The sequence below is a fragment of the Staurois parvus genome, unplaced genomic scaffold, assembly GCF_062004578.1.
Source record: "Staurois parvus isolate SC_StPar_1 unplaced genomic scaffold, SC_StPar_1.0 ptg000188l, whole genome shotgun sequence".
NCBI classification, from domain to species: domain Eukaryota; kingdom Metazoa; phylum Chordata; class Amphibia; order Anura; family Ranidae; genus Staurois; species Staurois parvus.
Genome location: NW_028317984.1, coordinates 1,568,540 through 1,585,566, shown reverse-complemented (window position 1 = coordinate 1,585,566; position 17,027 = coordinate 1,568,540). Strand labels below are relative to the sequence as shown.

Here is a 17,027-nt window from a genome sequence, read left to right as displayed (position 1 = left end):
CATCCGCTTTGTACTAGATCTGAAGGTTCTCAACACTTTCCTCTGAGTACAAAAAATATGCATGTAATCTGCCAGGTTAGTCATTGCTTCCTTCCATCCTGGGGACCTTCTAGCCTCTGTAGATGCCTACTTGCATATCCCAATCTACCAAGTGCAACAGCGCTTCCTGCATTTTGCTGTGGGCTCACAACAATATTAATTTGTTGGCCTTGGTTTGTCCACTACACCTTGGGTTTTCACAAATGCTAAACTGACTTTTGGATGAGGGTTTCTGGCCCAATAGTGGCCTCCATTGAGGCAGTTTAAAAAGCCCAATTCCACTCCAGGCTGTTGCATCTCGGCATTCTGGCTCTGTGGGACTATAGAGCTTAGTCTTTGGGCTGTCATATCTGTCTGACTCTGGAGCTCTTGACTGCAATGTCATCCAATCTGAATTCAGTCAGGCAGTGCCTCATCACTGACATACATAAACCATCAAGGAAGAACTAGAAGTCTTGCAGCTCAAGAAGAAGCCTCAGTTTCATTGCCTGTACTCCAGAAAATATTCTCACCCCAAAGTGTTTCAAGACCTCAGTCGCAGGTGGAACATGTTGGACAAGGACCTCCTGGCTTCCAGGTCAAACAACAAACTGGCAAGGTTTGTCTGTAGGTCCAGGGATCTTCTAGTCTTTATAGTGGAGCTCTAATGACAGGGTGGGATCGGTTCAACCTGACGTATGCCTTCCTTCTTCTGAAACTCCTTTTTTGGCTACTTTACAGGATCAAGGTGATGTGCATTCCAGTGATACTCATCGCACTGAACTGGTCCAGCAACACATTGTATTGGGACCTTGTCAGACCTCTGACAGACTCTTTTCTGAAGCAGCAGATTTTTCTCCATTGTATGGATGTGGTTGGTGTATGCTGTTCCAATTTACCTCTCAGTTAGTTTCCTTAGGACAGTCTGTCATTCCTGACAAATCCTGTAGGGGGAAATCTGCTTTCTACCATTGCTAGGTGGATTCAACAACTCATCATTCGCACTTATTCTCTCAGGTACAAGGTTCCTCCTCTACTGGTTAGAGCACATTTCACTAGGTCAGTTAGTGTCTTTTGGACTTCATCAGGAAATCAATCATATGTTTCATATTTGCAAGCTTGCAACCTGGTCGTCTGTTTATGTCTTACCAGGTTGATGCCTAGTAATGCTCGTTTGGGTGTAAGGTTATTCAGGCAGTTCAATCATCTGTTGAGCCTCTCTATTAAACTGTTGGTTGGTTTTCATGGGCCTTTATCTCCCAGTCTGAATACAGCTGTATAGGTGATAGCAAGAGTTTGACATATTTTTTTTCCCAAAAGTTTGCCTTTGGAAATTTTGTTGACCAATTATATTATATAATCCTTTTTACTAGGTACTAACTTGACCACGCATGTCCCAATCCAGCATTGTGAAAAATCTCAAGTGCCCAGTGTTTGATATTTTTCACTTGGAAAGGAATGGATCCTTGCATTGTTGATACACTGAACATGGTAAAAGTCAGGGGCAACTGTTGGGGGATGGGTGGGGGAAAAAAAATTATTTATACACACACTTGCACTGAGCTGATTCCCCCCCCCCTTCATTTGCAGGTAAAAGGAAATGTAAATCTGTTTGAATGAGCTAAGGATGTCAGAAGCAGACAGAGTAACTCTAAAGCATCTAAAACTGTCAAGTTCAGCGTGAATGCACCTTAAAGGCAATGTTTAAACAAAAACTAAAAAGCATAAGAGACAGTACTTACTATCAACACAAAGTGTCCCCTGTACTGCTGGCTGCAAATGTAGTTTAAATATTTAGTCTTTTGAGGAATGAACTATAAATGGAGGAGGCAGACCTTTTCATTCATCTTTTTATCCTCCAGTCATAGATCGGTTTTAATGCATGGAAGCCCTAGTACAGATTCTATGAATGGAATAGGGCAGGGCAAGAAAGGCAGGCATATTTGGCACTCTTTACTGAACTGTGTGCACAATTATTAGGCAAGTGAGTATTTTGACCAAATCATAATTTTTATACATACTGTCCAACTCCAAGCTGTATAAACTTGAATTCTTTTTAGATTTAAGCATATCAGGTAATGTGTATTTATGTAAGGAGAGAGGGTGTGGCCGAAGGAGATCAACAACCTATATCAAGGTGTGCATAATTATTAGGCAGCTTCTTTTCCTCAGGCAAAATGGATCAAATAAGAGATTTAACTGACTCCGAAATGTCAAAAATTGTAAATGGATCAGAGGAATTCAGAGGAAACCTGCCCTCCACTTAACAAGACACATAAGTTGAAACATAAAGACTGGGCCAAGAAATATCTGAAGACAGATTTATTGAAGGTTTTATGGACTGATTAGATGAGAGTGACTCTTGACAGACCAGATGGATAGGCCTGTAGCTGGATCAGTAATGGGTGCAGAGCTCTTCTTTGACCCAGATGCCAGCAAGGTGGAGGTGGGGTACTGGTATGGGCTGGTATTAATAAAGATGAGTTAGTTGGTGTCAAGGTCCTACCTTTTTACCAGAGGTTATGTTACTCCATGTGCTGGCATCCATCTTGGATTTCTGCAGAGCATGGTGGGAATCTTTTATGCCTTCAGGTCTCTGAGGTCCATCCCCCAGAGGGGTGTGGCTGATGACATATAAGCCTGTGTTCCGCACATGCTCTTTGCACTTGTGTCTTGTGTCTTTGTGTTGCTGTTACTCTGTTCTGACTCTCGTGACTCTCCTGGAATCTGACTCGGCTTGTGACCTGACCATTCTTTGTGTTCTCCTTTGATCTGACCCTCCGTTGCTGAACCCGGCTCGTGACCTGTGATTCTCGTCTGCTGTCCTGTACCGTTTTGTCTCGTTGTTGTTGACCCGGCCTGTCTGACTACTCTATTGTCTTTACCACTAGCTACACGCCATTGGCGGCGGCCATTTCCGCAGCTGGGGTGCCTCGGGGGCCGCGACCTGGTTCCTGGCTGCGTTAAGTCCATCCCCACCATCAGGGGCCCTGGTGAAGGGCAGCCTGGGACTTAGACTCCGCGCCCTGAGGGACTTCGGTCTGTGGGTGGTGGTTGTCGTCAGCCTGTGCGTTACATTGATATTAGGCCTGCCTGTCCGTTTCCCAGCCCCTGCCCTGACAGTTGGACAGTTTTTGGGTTGAAGATGGACTCAAAATTAACTCCCAAGCCTGCCAATTTTTAGAAGACACTTTCTTCAAGCAGTGGTACAGGTAAAAGTCTGCATCTTTGAAGAAGGCTGTGATATTTGTGCAGGACAATGCTCCATTGCATGTATGAAAGTACTTCACTGAATGGCTAGCTAGTAAAGGCTTTAAAGATGAAAGAATGACATGGCCCCCTTCCTCACCTGACCTAAATCCGATTGAGAACTTGTGGGCCCTTCTTAAACAGGAGATTTACGTTGAAGGAAAATAGTACACCTCTGTGAACAATGTCTGGGAGACTGGTTGCTGCTGCACAAAAAGTTGATCGTCAACCGATCAAGAAACTGACAGACGCCATGAATGGAGGGCTTATGACTGTTATGAAATGAAGGGTGGCTATATTGGTCATAGATTTTTTTTTTTTTTGTCAGAAATGTTTATTTGTAAATTTTGAGTTGCTTGATTTGTTGTTCTCACTTTTAGAGATGAAAATAAAATAAGTGAGCTGGGAACATTTTTGTTTTTAATTTAGTTGCATAATAATTCTACAGTTGCCCAGTAATTGTGCACACATAGATATTATCCTAAAAAAGCCAAAACCTCACTTTTACTTTCCTAAATATTCAGGTTTGAGGTTTATTAACATTTTGCATTAAGAGCACTGTAGCTGTTCAATAATGAAGTTATTCCTCAAAAATACAACTTGCCTAATAATTGTGCACACAGTGTAGTGCATATAAGCACATTAATCCCTGAGGCACTTGAAGATTACTAGGTAGGATCGGAGGACTGAAGATCCAAATCCGCAACACATAGCACAAGGGACATTTCATATTTTAACTACTGTCCCTTGTGTTGATTTATAAAAACTTTTTTTGAATAAACCTATACTCTAAAACATCTCACTTTGTACTTTCTTACCACATCTACCAATGTGACAGGCCTTAGATTAGAACAGAAACTGTGCACTTTTGTTTTTTTAACCACTTTCCATCTGCCCTATAACAGTTTTACTGCTACAGAGCAGCTCTCCTGTGCCAAATCACGCGTGTGTGTGTGTGTGTATGTATGTATGTATGTATATATGTGTGTGTGTGTGTGTGTGTGTATATATATATATATATATATATATATATATATATATATATACACACACACACAAACACACACACACACACGGTTTTGCACTTCCACCGAACGGGGGCATGCACACGCCACTGGTGGATCGCTTCTGCTTTGAACTGTCAGAGCATAAGCTGATCTGTGAGTCCCAGTGAACAGATCTTTGCCGACACCTGTAGATCATTGGACAGGAAGGAAGAACACAGCTGTGTCTATGGTTTACAAAGGCACAGTTCTGTTGTGACAGGGGAAAGTAATGGATCATGTGTCCCTGCAGAGCTGGAAATGCGATCCATTACTTCCCCTTGTACTAGCGCCATGTAGTGTACACCAAGAACATAGCTAGGCACACACTTAGCCTTTTGATCATCCTAGATATTAACCCCTTTCCAACCAGTGGCAATTGTCAGTTCAAGTAACGCAGTGCCATATCGCAAAAAATGGCCCGGTGAGGAAGGGGGATAAATGTTTTGGAGCTGAAGTGGTTGATTTCAAAATTAATGAGGACATAAGATAGGAGGGTCCCAACTTTCCCTCTGCTGAGGTACCCCTTTATTGTGGCTCTGATACTAAGTCTTATAATGCATATCTCTCTGTATGTTTTTACACTACAACTTTGTGGGATGTAGCTACTTGGGTATAGGGAAAGACACAGACCACTGGAAAAACATTGCTTCATGTAAGCCAAATATGCTATCCTTCGAGTCAAAAGCATAGTTAGTTTCCTATACTTTTGTCAAGCACTAATTATAACAGATTAAAGGCTTGTTCACACCATATCTGTTGAGCTGTGCTTTTATGTTCTGCGCACCACTGCACATATATGTTGTGAACATGGCACATCTATACGTGTGAACATGTCCTGCAAGGGTACAGTTTAAAAAAAATAATGGGAAATGACCATAGAATATATGTTTGTTTTATATATATATTTTTTTCATCTCCTCTTGTAGTGCCACCTTGGGCGATCATAGCCATAGCAGTGGTAGCAGGCTTGCTGATCATCACGTGCTGCTTCTGTATATGTAAGAAATGTTGCTGCAAAAAGAAGAAAGGAAAGAAAGAGAAGGGAAAGGGAATGAAAAATGCTCTCAACATGAAGGACATGAAAGGATCTGGAGGGCAGGTAAAAACACAATATACAAACGGGATAACAATGCAGACAATCAAGAATTATTCCTAACCATACATTTTGCACAAACAGACTTGGATCAAAGCTCTCTTTATATGTTGTAAAACCACAATAGTTAATAATTATTTATTTTTTGTAAAAGGGTGGATTAAGCTCCTCTCTTTTCTCTCCGTGTGGATTGGTGGCAGAGCTTTGAAAAGGGCACTGTGTCCTACATGACCCCAAATGATTGGCTGTTATTCACCTAAACAGTTACAGCTTTCTTCTCTTTTTTTTTTTTGGACAATAAATTATGTTGCCTTTCTCAAACTCTTGCAATTCTGACGATCCAAAAAAAAAAAAAAATCTTAGGATATGCCTTATTAAATGGCTATAACATCTACAGAATCATAACAAACAACACAAAGAACACTAATTGCACCTCCTTTTCCTCTCTTTTTCTTGCTTCCCTGTCTTTTTCTACTCTCAACTGATGTCTATATGTTCTTCTTGCTGCATCTTGATAACTTTCTGTGTTGGTAAGTGCATATGCATGACTGGAGTGTCAAAGGAAAACAATTTATTTAATTTTTGGTCACTGAAAAGGATGAAAGCAATAATGTGGGTGTTTAAGGGATGAAAAAGACAGTACTTTACTGTACTTTAAACATCAACCTCACCCTGCTAGCAGATGTAATATTGTAAGGCAGGGAAATGGGATTGTTTTGTTCATAGCATACCTACTTCGTTTACTTATGCTGGTGCAAGCTTTTGAAAAGACCACTGATTATGTAGTTTTCTATTGTAGAAAAATGGAAATCCTGTATGTGTGACACTTGTTTAGCCTGTACATAACTGTAAATAACTATAACTAGATGTCACTTGTGTCAAAATTTTAAATATTTGATAGATGCATTAAAAGCTTGCAAAAGTATAAATTAATAAGCCTTATGGTCTGCAAAGGTTATCTCAGTGCCCTACCTTGCATATGACATTTGGAAATTCGTGGAGGGGGAGTTGCACTTTTAATAGCATGCCATTTTTACATTTTTTTCATAGCATTTGTTCATAGCTTACCTAGCTTAATTTGCATATCCCAGCAGTGCATTAGTACCTTTTTACTTAACACAACAGCCATATATTTTTCTGATCAAGGTTAGTGTGTGGTCAGAAATAGAGATTTTAGCTTTTTCTGCCAATCTTTGACTGCACGTGCATGTAACTGTTTAACAATGAGCGGTCACATGTGCATGTAACTGTTTAAGCCAAACTGGTTTGAAGACCATGTGAACTGACATTTAGTGAACAGCAAATGTTTTGTTCTTCCAGAATATTTGCATGCAGATCTCTCCAATCTGTGTAGAAATATACGGTTTATGAATGGAAATGTAGGTGTCCAGGAGATTGTAAGATGTTCCACATATCATATTGATCTGCGAGCAAGATATTTAAGGGGATGAAAAACTGATACATTTGATGCATTTGTGATTCTCCTGATGTGATTATCCGTATTTACTTTTTACTTTTCAAGTTATGGTAGCTGTAGGTGGTTTTCAGTGCTCTTGGGAACTTGGATAATGAGAGGGATTATTAAATACACTATACAATTGATTGTAACTAAATATAAAAATAAAATGGTGAAAGTTAAGGATCCAAAAAATGGGTAGTGGCAAAGGCAACAGTGCCGACTTCTCAAAGTAGGATTTGCTTGTGTAAAATTCTGGATCTTTATTGATCATATAATAAAATGTAACACTGTCAGTGCATTTTATGGCTTACTTCAGCCACTTTATCAGGAAGGTGTATGGCGACACCTTAGGTGCTGCTTAAAAGGTGTGGCTTTCTTGTAAAGCATGTTTTTTTTGTAAAGATTTTCCCCTTTACCACTTTTTAGGCTAGGCTCTTTCACCTTCATATGCACTGTGATCCTATCCCCCTCAGCACAGGATACTCTGGAAGAATCCCAACAACTCCTGCTTGGAGACAGCAGTTGTCTCTGCATGCTAAATTTACAGGTTGTTTGATCCCTGTTTACACTGTAGAATGTTGGCTTATCAATTAATAATCTGAACTAACCTATAACCGATAACTTTTAATATATCTATACTGCACTCAAGAGTTTCTCTCCGGGCCTCTTTCCCCATTTTCTTCATCAGTCTTTCAGGGAATCTCTTATTCTCAGAAAAATAAAATGCTTGCACGCTGATTTAAAATGAACGTAACTAAAAAAAATGAAGGTTTGCTATGTAAGGACTCCAGCATAATTATAGACACATAATACTGCTGGATCTTGTTGCCAGAAGCTTGTAGAAAGAGCCTGCATAAATAGTTCATAAGATGCTCCCATTTATTTTCATACAGCCTTTAACAGTGTGCACATGTAAAATCATTCTAGTGGCAAGAATAACCATTAATCCTAGCATACGCCTTTGCATGCATGCGTGCACATTTACATTTGTGTTCGCATAAATGAAAAAAAAAAAAAAAGCATACTCCTCTGAAAGCAACATTTTTTTTTTTTTTTTGCACCCTCGTGCATGAACTGTTATATGGAACAAGTAGAAATGTTAATTGTGCCTAAGCAGTACCCTAGAAAATGTTTTTTCTTCTTGAAGTCTTCCTTGAAAGTAGTAGCGCACCTCCCATGCCTAGGTACTTATGTGTCTAAAGCCTCATATATGTATATCTGCAATGGAAGATCAAATAAGGCAGTGTTGCTTTTCACAGTTAATCTCATGAGATTTGAAGCTGGATTTTGTGATCCACTACTGTCTTGCTCACTGCCTCTTGGCAGAGAGGAGGGAAAGTTTTATACCTGTGGATCTGCAGAAAAGATTCTCCCTGCTTCTGCTTCATTCATTCTGTAGATTTTTGTTTCCTCCACCCCTCCTGCTACACCTTGATCGTTTCCTGAACCAGTCTTCAGACCATCAATCATTAGGGGGAACGTGGAAAGAGAGACCTCCTCCAGAACCAAGGTGGCTACTTTCATATAGAGGCACAATGCCGAACAAAGCATGGTTAGTACTAGGGTAAAGATCAGCTGCCGGGAGTCCATGGGCAAAAGAGCTGATCAGTCTTTTGACTACTGCTTTCATCTTTTTGTACACAGCCTTCATAGTTCAGGTTCTCTGTAAGATTGCAACAGAACAGTAAAATATAACAATAGCAGCTAATCAGACTTCACCTTTTGCAATTCCAAAATTAAAACTTTTTATTGAAAATCATACACTTCTGTTATAATGGATGAGAATATACATAATATTGTGTGCCATACACATGGCCAACTGTCTAGAGGTCACATATATACATAGGAGTGTTTTGTTTAGAGCTTGGGTTGTAAAAGACCACCCTGTCATTAGTTCATGTCTCCAATGTTTATTTCTCTGATAATTACTACTATATTGAGACCTCCCCTAGCATGCATAAACCATGTCAATAATCTTGCTGTAAGTACACATTATTATTTCTAAATTAACTGAAAGAAGTAATAAGCTTAATACCTGTCTGAAAACTCATTAAAAACTTCCGTTTTAGATGCTATTAGCCTCTTTCTGAGTAAGATGACTGCCTCAGGATAAGTATGCAGAATGCAATTTAAAATTGCAGGTTACATCAAAAGCTTCACATATAAGGATTTGAGCATAACAGGTTTGCTTTAGGTTCCCCTTGCCAGCATTTAGAGCGCGATATTTGTCAGTTATCTTTGGATTAGGTGAAATCTGATGCAATACCTGCAGTGCCTTTTAGTGGCAACCTCGAAAACCCATTTAGCACATCTCATTGAAATAATTAATAACCTGATATTACAGGAACTTTTCTATAAAGAGAAATAGTGATATCCCACTCTGTAGGACCAATGAAATGTCGTACAGTTTGATCAAGAAACTAATGGTCTTCCCACATTTAGAGAAACTATGCAAGTTGCCTCTAGGCTACAGGTTAGCATACAGTTCATGCAAAAATAGTAATCATTGTCAAGTTTCCACAAAATGGTTCATTATGTACACTACCCCTGTAGGAGTTGATGAGTTTTGGGTTCACCTATAGTCCTGCACAGCCAGGCAACAGGCATTTTCCCCACATACCAGCATCCAGAAGACAGTAACCAGTCCTTGAGCTTTTTTCTGTTAATTTTATTAGGAGAATATGAACTTGGATGGTGTAAGATGGCCCAAGAGAAGGACAAACTTCCTGAAACTATATACAAGTCTTTGCAACAAACATTTCTGTTCTGGAGAGCTTGCCATCATTTCCTGCTGTACCACCCCAGACCCTAGATACTCCTCTATCTGCTGTTTTTGATGAATCCCTGAGCAGGGGATCCAGTGCCTGTCACTTTAAGAGAAGACTGTTCCAATTAGCAGCTAATCCAGTTTTTGGTTACTGGCCCAGGGAGTGTAGGTCTGTACACTCAGTTCTCTTCCTTTGAGCTGATGGGTCGGTAGCTGCTCTCAGGCCTTCTGCTGGGCCTCTTTCCCTGCTGCATAGGTGGTCCTTGCTCTGGGGGCCGATGAGGTCCTGAGCTTTCCTGTTTTCCAGGTCCTTTGCCTGTAGGTGAACCCCTTCCCATCTGGGCCCCTTCCCAGACTCCCGCTCTCCAGCCTCTCCATCTTCCACCCGAGCACTCCCGCTGCTGAGTAGGCTCTGTCACTCTTAAGGGCTGTCCTGATCCCATGCCTAGCCTCCTGTTGGGAACTGGTCAGGATCCCTTAGGAGTGCAGACCAGCCACTCCTCACCCCTCCCACTGCTTCTAGAATTTTCTCCAAAACTCTAGAGCAGAGGGAAGTCCCAGAAAGCTGGTCTTCAGAGCCTCTCTGCTCTAACCTGAATTTGACCTTCCTCAGACTAGTACCACAGGCTGCTACTCAGCGTCTGACAATTTAGAATCTAGCTAACCCGAGCTATCTAGGACATTGCTACATTCATATAGGTTAGTTGTATATAGGACTTGGAACTGGAAACTAGGATGTTATCGTCACAGGGTTTAGAACTCCGAGGAGGGTTTATACCAGCTTTTCTCAACCTTTTCAACACAGAACAACTCTTGAAATAACATTCCAGTCTCTGTGAACCCCTGATAAAAATTTCTTCATCTACAACTCCTGATACATTAGTGTGATGGTCAGTGGGAAGAATACCCCTTACACTGGTGGTCATTGGGAAGAATTACCCCCTTACAGATAGATCAGTAGTGTCAGTGGGAACTTATCTGAGAGGCAGAAATTGCTCAAAGAACTCCTAGCAATCTCTTGGAGAAACCCTGGTTTATACAGATGCCATAATGCTTTTACTATATTTCAGTTTGAGAAAAAAGACTGCCACACATAAGTCTCCGATGTTTTGTGACATTCATGTGACATATTGGGGTTTATTTACTAAAGCTGGACAGTGCAAAATCATGCTCACTTCTGCATAGAAATCAATCAGCTTCCAGGTTTTATTGCCAAAGCTTTATTAACCACCTTCTGCCTGCCATATAGTACAATGACGGGAGCAAGGTGGTTCTCTCGATCTCATAGGACGTCATATGACGTCCTTCTATTCTCACAGCGCATGCGCAGCTCAGGGAACGGGCAGCAGGCAGCGCGGCAATCGCCAGTGTGCTGTGTCCCTCGGACACAGTGCATCACGGATCATGGAAAGAGCCGAAGATGTCGGCTCGGTCATGTGATCAGCTGTGTCCAATCACAGCTGATCACATGTAAACACGGAAATGCCGGTTATGGGCATTTCTCTTCTCGAGCTGTCACGCTGACGGCTCAAGAGGAGAGGAGAGCCGAGCCGGTAATCTGCTTTCCGCAGAGGGGACATGTACATTGATCATCAGGGCACTGATGATCAGTGTGGCCCCAGAAGTGCCACCTGTCAGTGTCCGTCAGTGCCACGTGCCAGTGCCCATCAGTGCATACCAGTGCACATCAATGCCACATATCGGTGTCCATCTGAGCTGCCTTTCAATGTCACCCATCAGTGCCACCTATCAATGCCAATCAGTGCCACCTATCAATGCCAATCAGTGCCACCTATCAGTGCCAGTCAGTGTTGCCTCTCAGTGTGCATCAGTGCCAGTCAGTGCCGCCTATCAGTGCCATATATTAGTGTCGTGTATCAGTGCTGCCTTTCAGTGCCCATCAGTGATGCCTGTCAATGCCCATCAGTGCAACCTACCAGTGCCTCCTCTTCAGTGCCACCTATCAGTGTTCATCAGTGCAGCCTATCCATGCCCATCACTGCAGCCTCATTAGCGCACATCAGTGAATGCGAAAAATCACTTATTTACAAAATTGTATAACAAACACTAAGAAAAAACATTTTTTTTCAAAATTTTCAGTGGTTTTTGGTTGGTTTAAGAAAAAATAAAAATCCCAGAGGTGATTAAATACCACAAAAAGAAAGCTCTGTCTAAAAAAAAAAAAGATAAAAATTTCATATAGGTACAGTGTCGCATGGCCGCGCAATTGTCAAAGTGTGACAGCGCTGAAAGCTGGAAATTGGCCTGGGAAGGAAGGGGGTATAAGTGCCCTGTAGGCAAGTGGTTAAACAAGCTGAGTTTAGAAGCTGATTGGTATCTAGGCAGAAGTGAGTCTGATTTTGCACACTCCAATTTTAGTAAATAAACCCCATTGCATTTTTCAAATTCTTCCTAATGTTGAGGACAATGTAAAAGCATCTGATTTATTACTAGCTTAGGGATTGTCCACTGCTTTGTCTTCAAAATCTATGGATTATTTTTGTTGGTTAATTTTTCTTGAATCCATAGTATAATTTCAGACCAGTTTAAAAACTTATTTTCATTAAAATTGCTAAAACAGCCTCTACCCTCTGAAAGTGAACACTTCAGGTGCCTTACTGTGAGTATCCACAAGATGGTGTCCTAATGTAAGAAATGAATAAACCTTCATGTGCCAGCAGGCAATGTAGATTGGTACATCTCCATTAACAAACAATTCTTCACTAGAGACAGATGGCACTAATAGCTTAAAATTTGAAAATAGGAAATATAGAAGTGTTCCTGGAAACTAACCTTTTGGCTAACTCAGTACAAGTAATATTTAAATACAATCTCCCTGCCATATAATTTGGACACAATTCTGGGCATAAATTCTACTGTTCATCTGAACTGTATGTATCACGCATTAAATGCACTCTGTAACTTGTGCTGTGCTAGTCACCTGTTTAACCTTCGCTCAATTGCCAAGATAAAGTATGTTTCAAGCAGGTATATTATCTGGCTGCCTTTGCTGATAGTTCGGGCATCTGCATATGTTGGTATTTATCCGATGCATGTGTGTGACAAGCACTTTGTTGTTGCTATAGAAAATGTCTTGGTACCTTGAGTCATATATTATATTGATTACTAAATTCTATTCTATTTAGACATCTCTAATGGTGAATAATTCAAGCAGTATTTCTGGTTTGTTACATTGGTCCTTTTCTGAATGATAACCTATATTATTTAATGGACTACAACATAATGTGTATGAACATCCTCTAGATGGCTATATAGTGCATAAATTGGAAGCATCTGCAGGTGTAACTACACCCAGACCTAGGAGGGTGAATGGCTTTTGGGATGTCACCTGGTCTTCACTATTAATATTGGATCATATTATCTGGAATGGTAGTCTACTTCTTTCAAAAATGGCATAACACTACTTCTGAAATAGACAAAATATCTCAAATATAGCACAGAAGCATTAAATGTCATAACCCCTAAATGTACCTGCAATGTTTACCTATATATTTAAATAAATTGGCAAAATGGCAAAATCCATTGGAAACCCCAACTTACAGAAACATGAATGAAATCACCTGCTGCACATTTGAAAATATTAAACATCTTGCAGTTTTTTTGCAGTTATAAAGCTACCTGTTCTTAATGATGTACTGTATAAGGTAGAGTGCAGCTTCACTGTGAGTGATCTTGTTGCTTTAAAACTAGTATGCGGCCCATAAGTCAACAGAAAATTTCACCTTTAGCTTTGCTGTTATTTTGCTTTGGCAGATTATAATTTAAATATGTTTGGTCAAAGAAAGCACAACACAATTTAACAAGAAAAGAATATTTCAAAGTTCTTTAGTGATCCAAACACAAAAGGTTATTCCGAATAATAGTTATTTCATAAACACTTTTCTACATCATGAGTGTGCTTGTTTATATATCATTTTGAGGGAACAATTGCAAACGCATTTGAAAATTAAAATTTTGATCAATCCATCACTTGACCAGACTAACTGGAGTGTCTTAACATTAGCTGCAACCACTGATTGCAATAAAGTTCAGCAAATTAAGAACTGTTCAAACAAATTGTGAGAATGGAAAAACAGAGCAACAAAGCCGAAGTCTGATTGAAAAGTGCTGCTTTACCTATGTAAAGGTCATGGTAAGGAAAACTATAAAGTAAATTGGGCAATGGTTTTGTGCTCTATAAAAAAAATTTAAGATCTTTTGGGATAGGATATTAGTTTTACATCTTTCTTTTCGTTGTTGCAATTTAAATACAGTGTGACAACCAATTTTTTTCATCCACGAACCTTAAGGTAGAAAAGTGAGATCTGTTTCTCTTGGCAGATTCTGTAGGATGACGATGATGATGCAGAAACTGGCCTAACAGAGGGAGAAGACAAAGAGGAGGAGGAAAAGGAAGAAGAGAAGCTTGGAAAGCTCCAGTTCTCCCTGGATTATGACTTTCAAAATAATCAGGTACCTACGCATCTTTTGTTATCTAATCAGTGCTGTCCAACTGACAGCCTGTAAGTAGCCCTTAGGATGGCCTTTTGTGGTCTTTGTTTCTACTAAGGCAGATTTAAACATCCTTGCAAATAACATTTGAAAATACATATTTTATAGTAAGTGGATTACAAGGGAGATTTGAGTACTTATAGGCTACCTTTATTGCATCTGGTAGAACTATGAATTATTTGTTTTTATTGCATTAATGTTTAAAACACATCCACTGAGCAGTTACCTGCATCAGTGTTGTTTGGCAGGATCCTCACTTTTTCATGCAGTTGGAGTGTTGTCTGCAATATCTATGTTCATATCCACAAAGTTAAATCCCACATCTAACCCTAACCCAAAATTTGCCAGTGAGGAGTCATCCTTCATCCACTGGAATTGCTAATCCTTTTTCTATTGTGAAAATGTATCCAGCAATCTCTGGCTAGAAAATGCCTTTTGATTTGCCTTATTCCCCCACTTGCTTTAACTTGTATTTTATGGAGCTAGATTCTGCTAGCTTTGTTTTGTTTTATTGAACTGTATCACTTGAAATGAACATGCAAGTTCAAAAAAGTTTATAATATCTAGCTTTGTTTTATTTGCAGATGCAAGTTGGTGTCATACAAGCTACAGAATTACCTGCACTGGACATGGGAGGAACATCAGATCCCTATGTGAAAATTTTCTTTTTACCAGACAAGAAAAAGAAGCATGAGACTAAAGTTCATCGGAAAACGTTGAATCCCATCTTCAATGAGACATTTACTTTTAAGGTTTGGTAAACGTTTAGCTACTCTTATAGATGCAGGGACAGTTTTGCTGTCTAAGATGCCATTGTTGCTGAGGGCGTAGTTTGGAGCAAAACGTTTCAACTATCCTGGATCCTGCAGAGTTGTCCCACAGGATCTTGGAAAAACTGCATAGTGGCAACAGGTGCCCTGTTTGTGCTAGAGTCAGTATAGTTATGTGTTGCTTAATCTTCTGCTTGCTTGATGATAATTTGCTAATATAGTAGTGTAAGTCTTGCAAAATTAGTGTGTGTTTGTGGATGAAGGCAAAACACGTAGCTGGCCTAAGGAATGGGGTTATTTGGATGCTATCCATGTCTCTCTGTTAGGGAAAAGTATGATCTTAAGTTGTCTGTACACATTAAGCAGTATGAATGGAGAGATCTCTCCTCCCCGCTTATTGTATTCTGACAGCCTGTACCCATGGCTACCAAAATATCCAAATACTACCTGTATCTCTTTGGATATAGTCCTTGTTAGGCTGCTAATTTTCCACTCAACTCCTTCAACTTGAAAAATGTACTTTTATTAAGTCGGGTGGTGCCAACAGGGCTTCCTGCGGAGTGAATTTTGGTTGGATCAAAAGGAATCAGACAAAATTCAATCTGAGTACAGTATGGCCAGCTTTAGTCTTGGGCCAGCAGAAATAATTGTATCACATTTCTTCTTGCTGTAAATACATGGCACTAGAGGGCTGTGGACAGTAGTGTAGTAGCAAGAACAAGAACATAATGTATCACTCCTACAAAGTGCTGCCTCAAATGAAGTTGCACTGTATAGGTATAAAATAAATTATGTTTCATTTTTGTTTCATTTAAGGAATAAACTTTGTAACAGCAGTGCATGTATTAAAACGTGATCAATTTTTAATGTTCTGACATTTTCAAAGCTCAATCAAACTATACAGAAGTAAAACATTGAAATCATGCACTGTGGATTGAAATGTATAAGAATTAGAAATGTATGCTGGTGGTAAAAAAAGGTTTCCATAATATTTTATATATTGCTCTAGATTCCATATCAGGAGCTTGGTGGAAAAACCCTGGTTATGGCCATATATGACTTTGATCGCTTCTCTAAACATGACATCATTGGAGAGGTGAAAGTCCCCATGAATACAGTAGACCTTGGTCAACCAATTGAAGAATGGAGAGACCTACAGAGTGCAGAAAAGGAAGAGGTGAGTTACAGCAATTGGACCCCAAACATTTTGGGAGCAATGTGTCTCTTCAGTCTAATTCAACTTTGCATATAGATAAAAATTATTTGCAGTTTATGAAGTTATTTGTTAGTCTGCCATTGCATTGTATTCCCATATTCAAGTGTAGCATACAAAAAACTAAAACATGTACCTAGAAAATGGAAACCTGCGTTACCAGAGCTGAGCAGCATATTGCCAAAGAAATTAATACTAATAGACCAAAAGAACTGACAGATTATCAACCAAAACAATTGGTAAATTGCTTTAAATGGCAGGCAGAATTTTGGGTGTGTCTTAAAGCCAATCTCCATGTTCTAGTCAACTTCAAATCGTTCGTTTGGACCAAACCGCTCTACCTAATCCAGTCAGAGGAAGTTTTATATTCATCTTTCTGGCTGGCTGAGCAGCTCTCCGTCCAACTCAATTTTGTTCCAGAACACCATGCTCTATGTACAGTCAGGTCCATAAATATTGGGGCATCGACACAATTCTAACATTTTCGTCTCTATACACCACCACAATGGATTTGAAATTAAACGAACAAGATGTGCTTTAACTGCAGACTGTCAGCTTTAATTTGAGGGTATTTACATCCAAATCAGGTGAACGGTGTAGGAATTACAACAGTTTGCATATGTGCTTCCCACTTGTTAAGGGACCAAAAGTAATGGGACAATTGGCTTTTCAGCTGTTCCATGGCCAGGTGTGTGGTGTTCCCTCATCCCAATTACAATGAGCAGATAAAAGGTCCAGAGTTCATTTCAAGTGTGCTATTTGCATTTGGAATCTGTTGCTGTCAACTCTCAAGATGAGATCCAAAGAGCTGTCACTATCAGTGAAGCAAGCCATCATTAGGCTAAAAAAACAAAACAAGCCCATCCGAGAGATAGCAGAAACATTAGGCGTGGCCAAAAC

At 39.9% G+C, this 17,027-nt stretch overlaps 1 protein-coding gene across 2 annotated transcripts in view; it reads left to right on the top strand.

Annotated features, from left to right (window-relative positions):
• The window catches only part of LOC149462017 (synaptotagmin-2-like), a 172,589-nt gene that overhangs the window by 114,997 nt on the left and 40,565 nt on the right, over positions 1-17,027 (top strand). For both annotated transcript variants that reach the window (XM_089677584.1, XM_089677585.1), the window contains exons 3-6: positions 5,240-5,412; positions 13,983-14,105; positions 14,729-14,896; positions 15,924-16,091. In XM_089677584.1, coding sequence (XP_089533710.1) covers positions 5,240-5,412; positions 13,983-14,105; positions 14,729-14,896; positions 15,924-16,091 — 632 coding nt within the window. The remainder of the gene's footprint in view (positions 1-5,239; positions 5,413-13,982; positions 14,106-14,728; positions 14,897-15,923; positions 16,092-17,027) is intronic.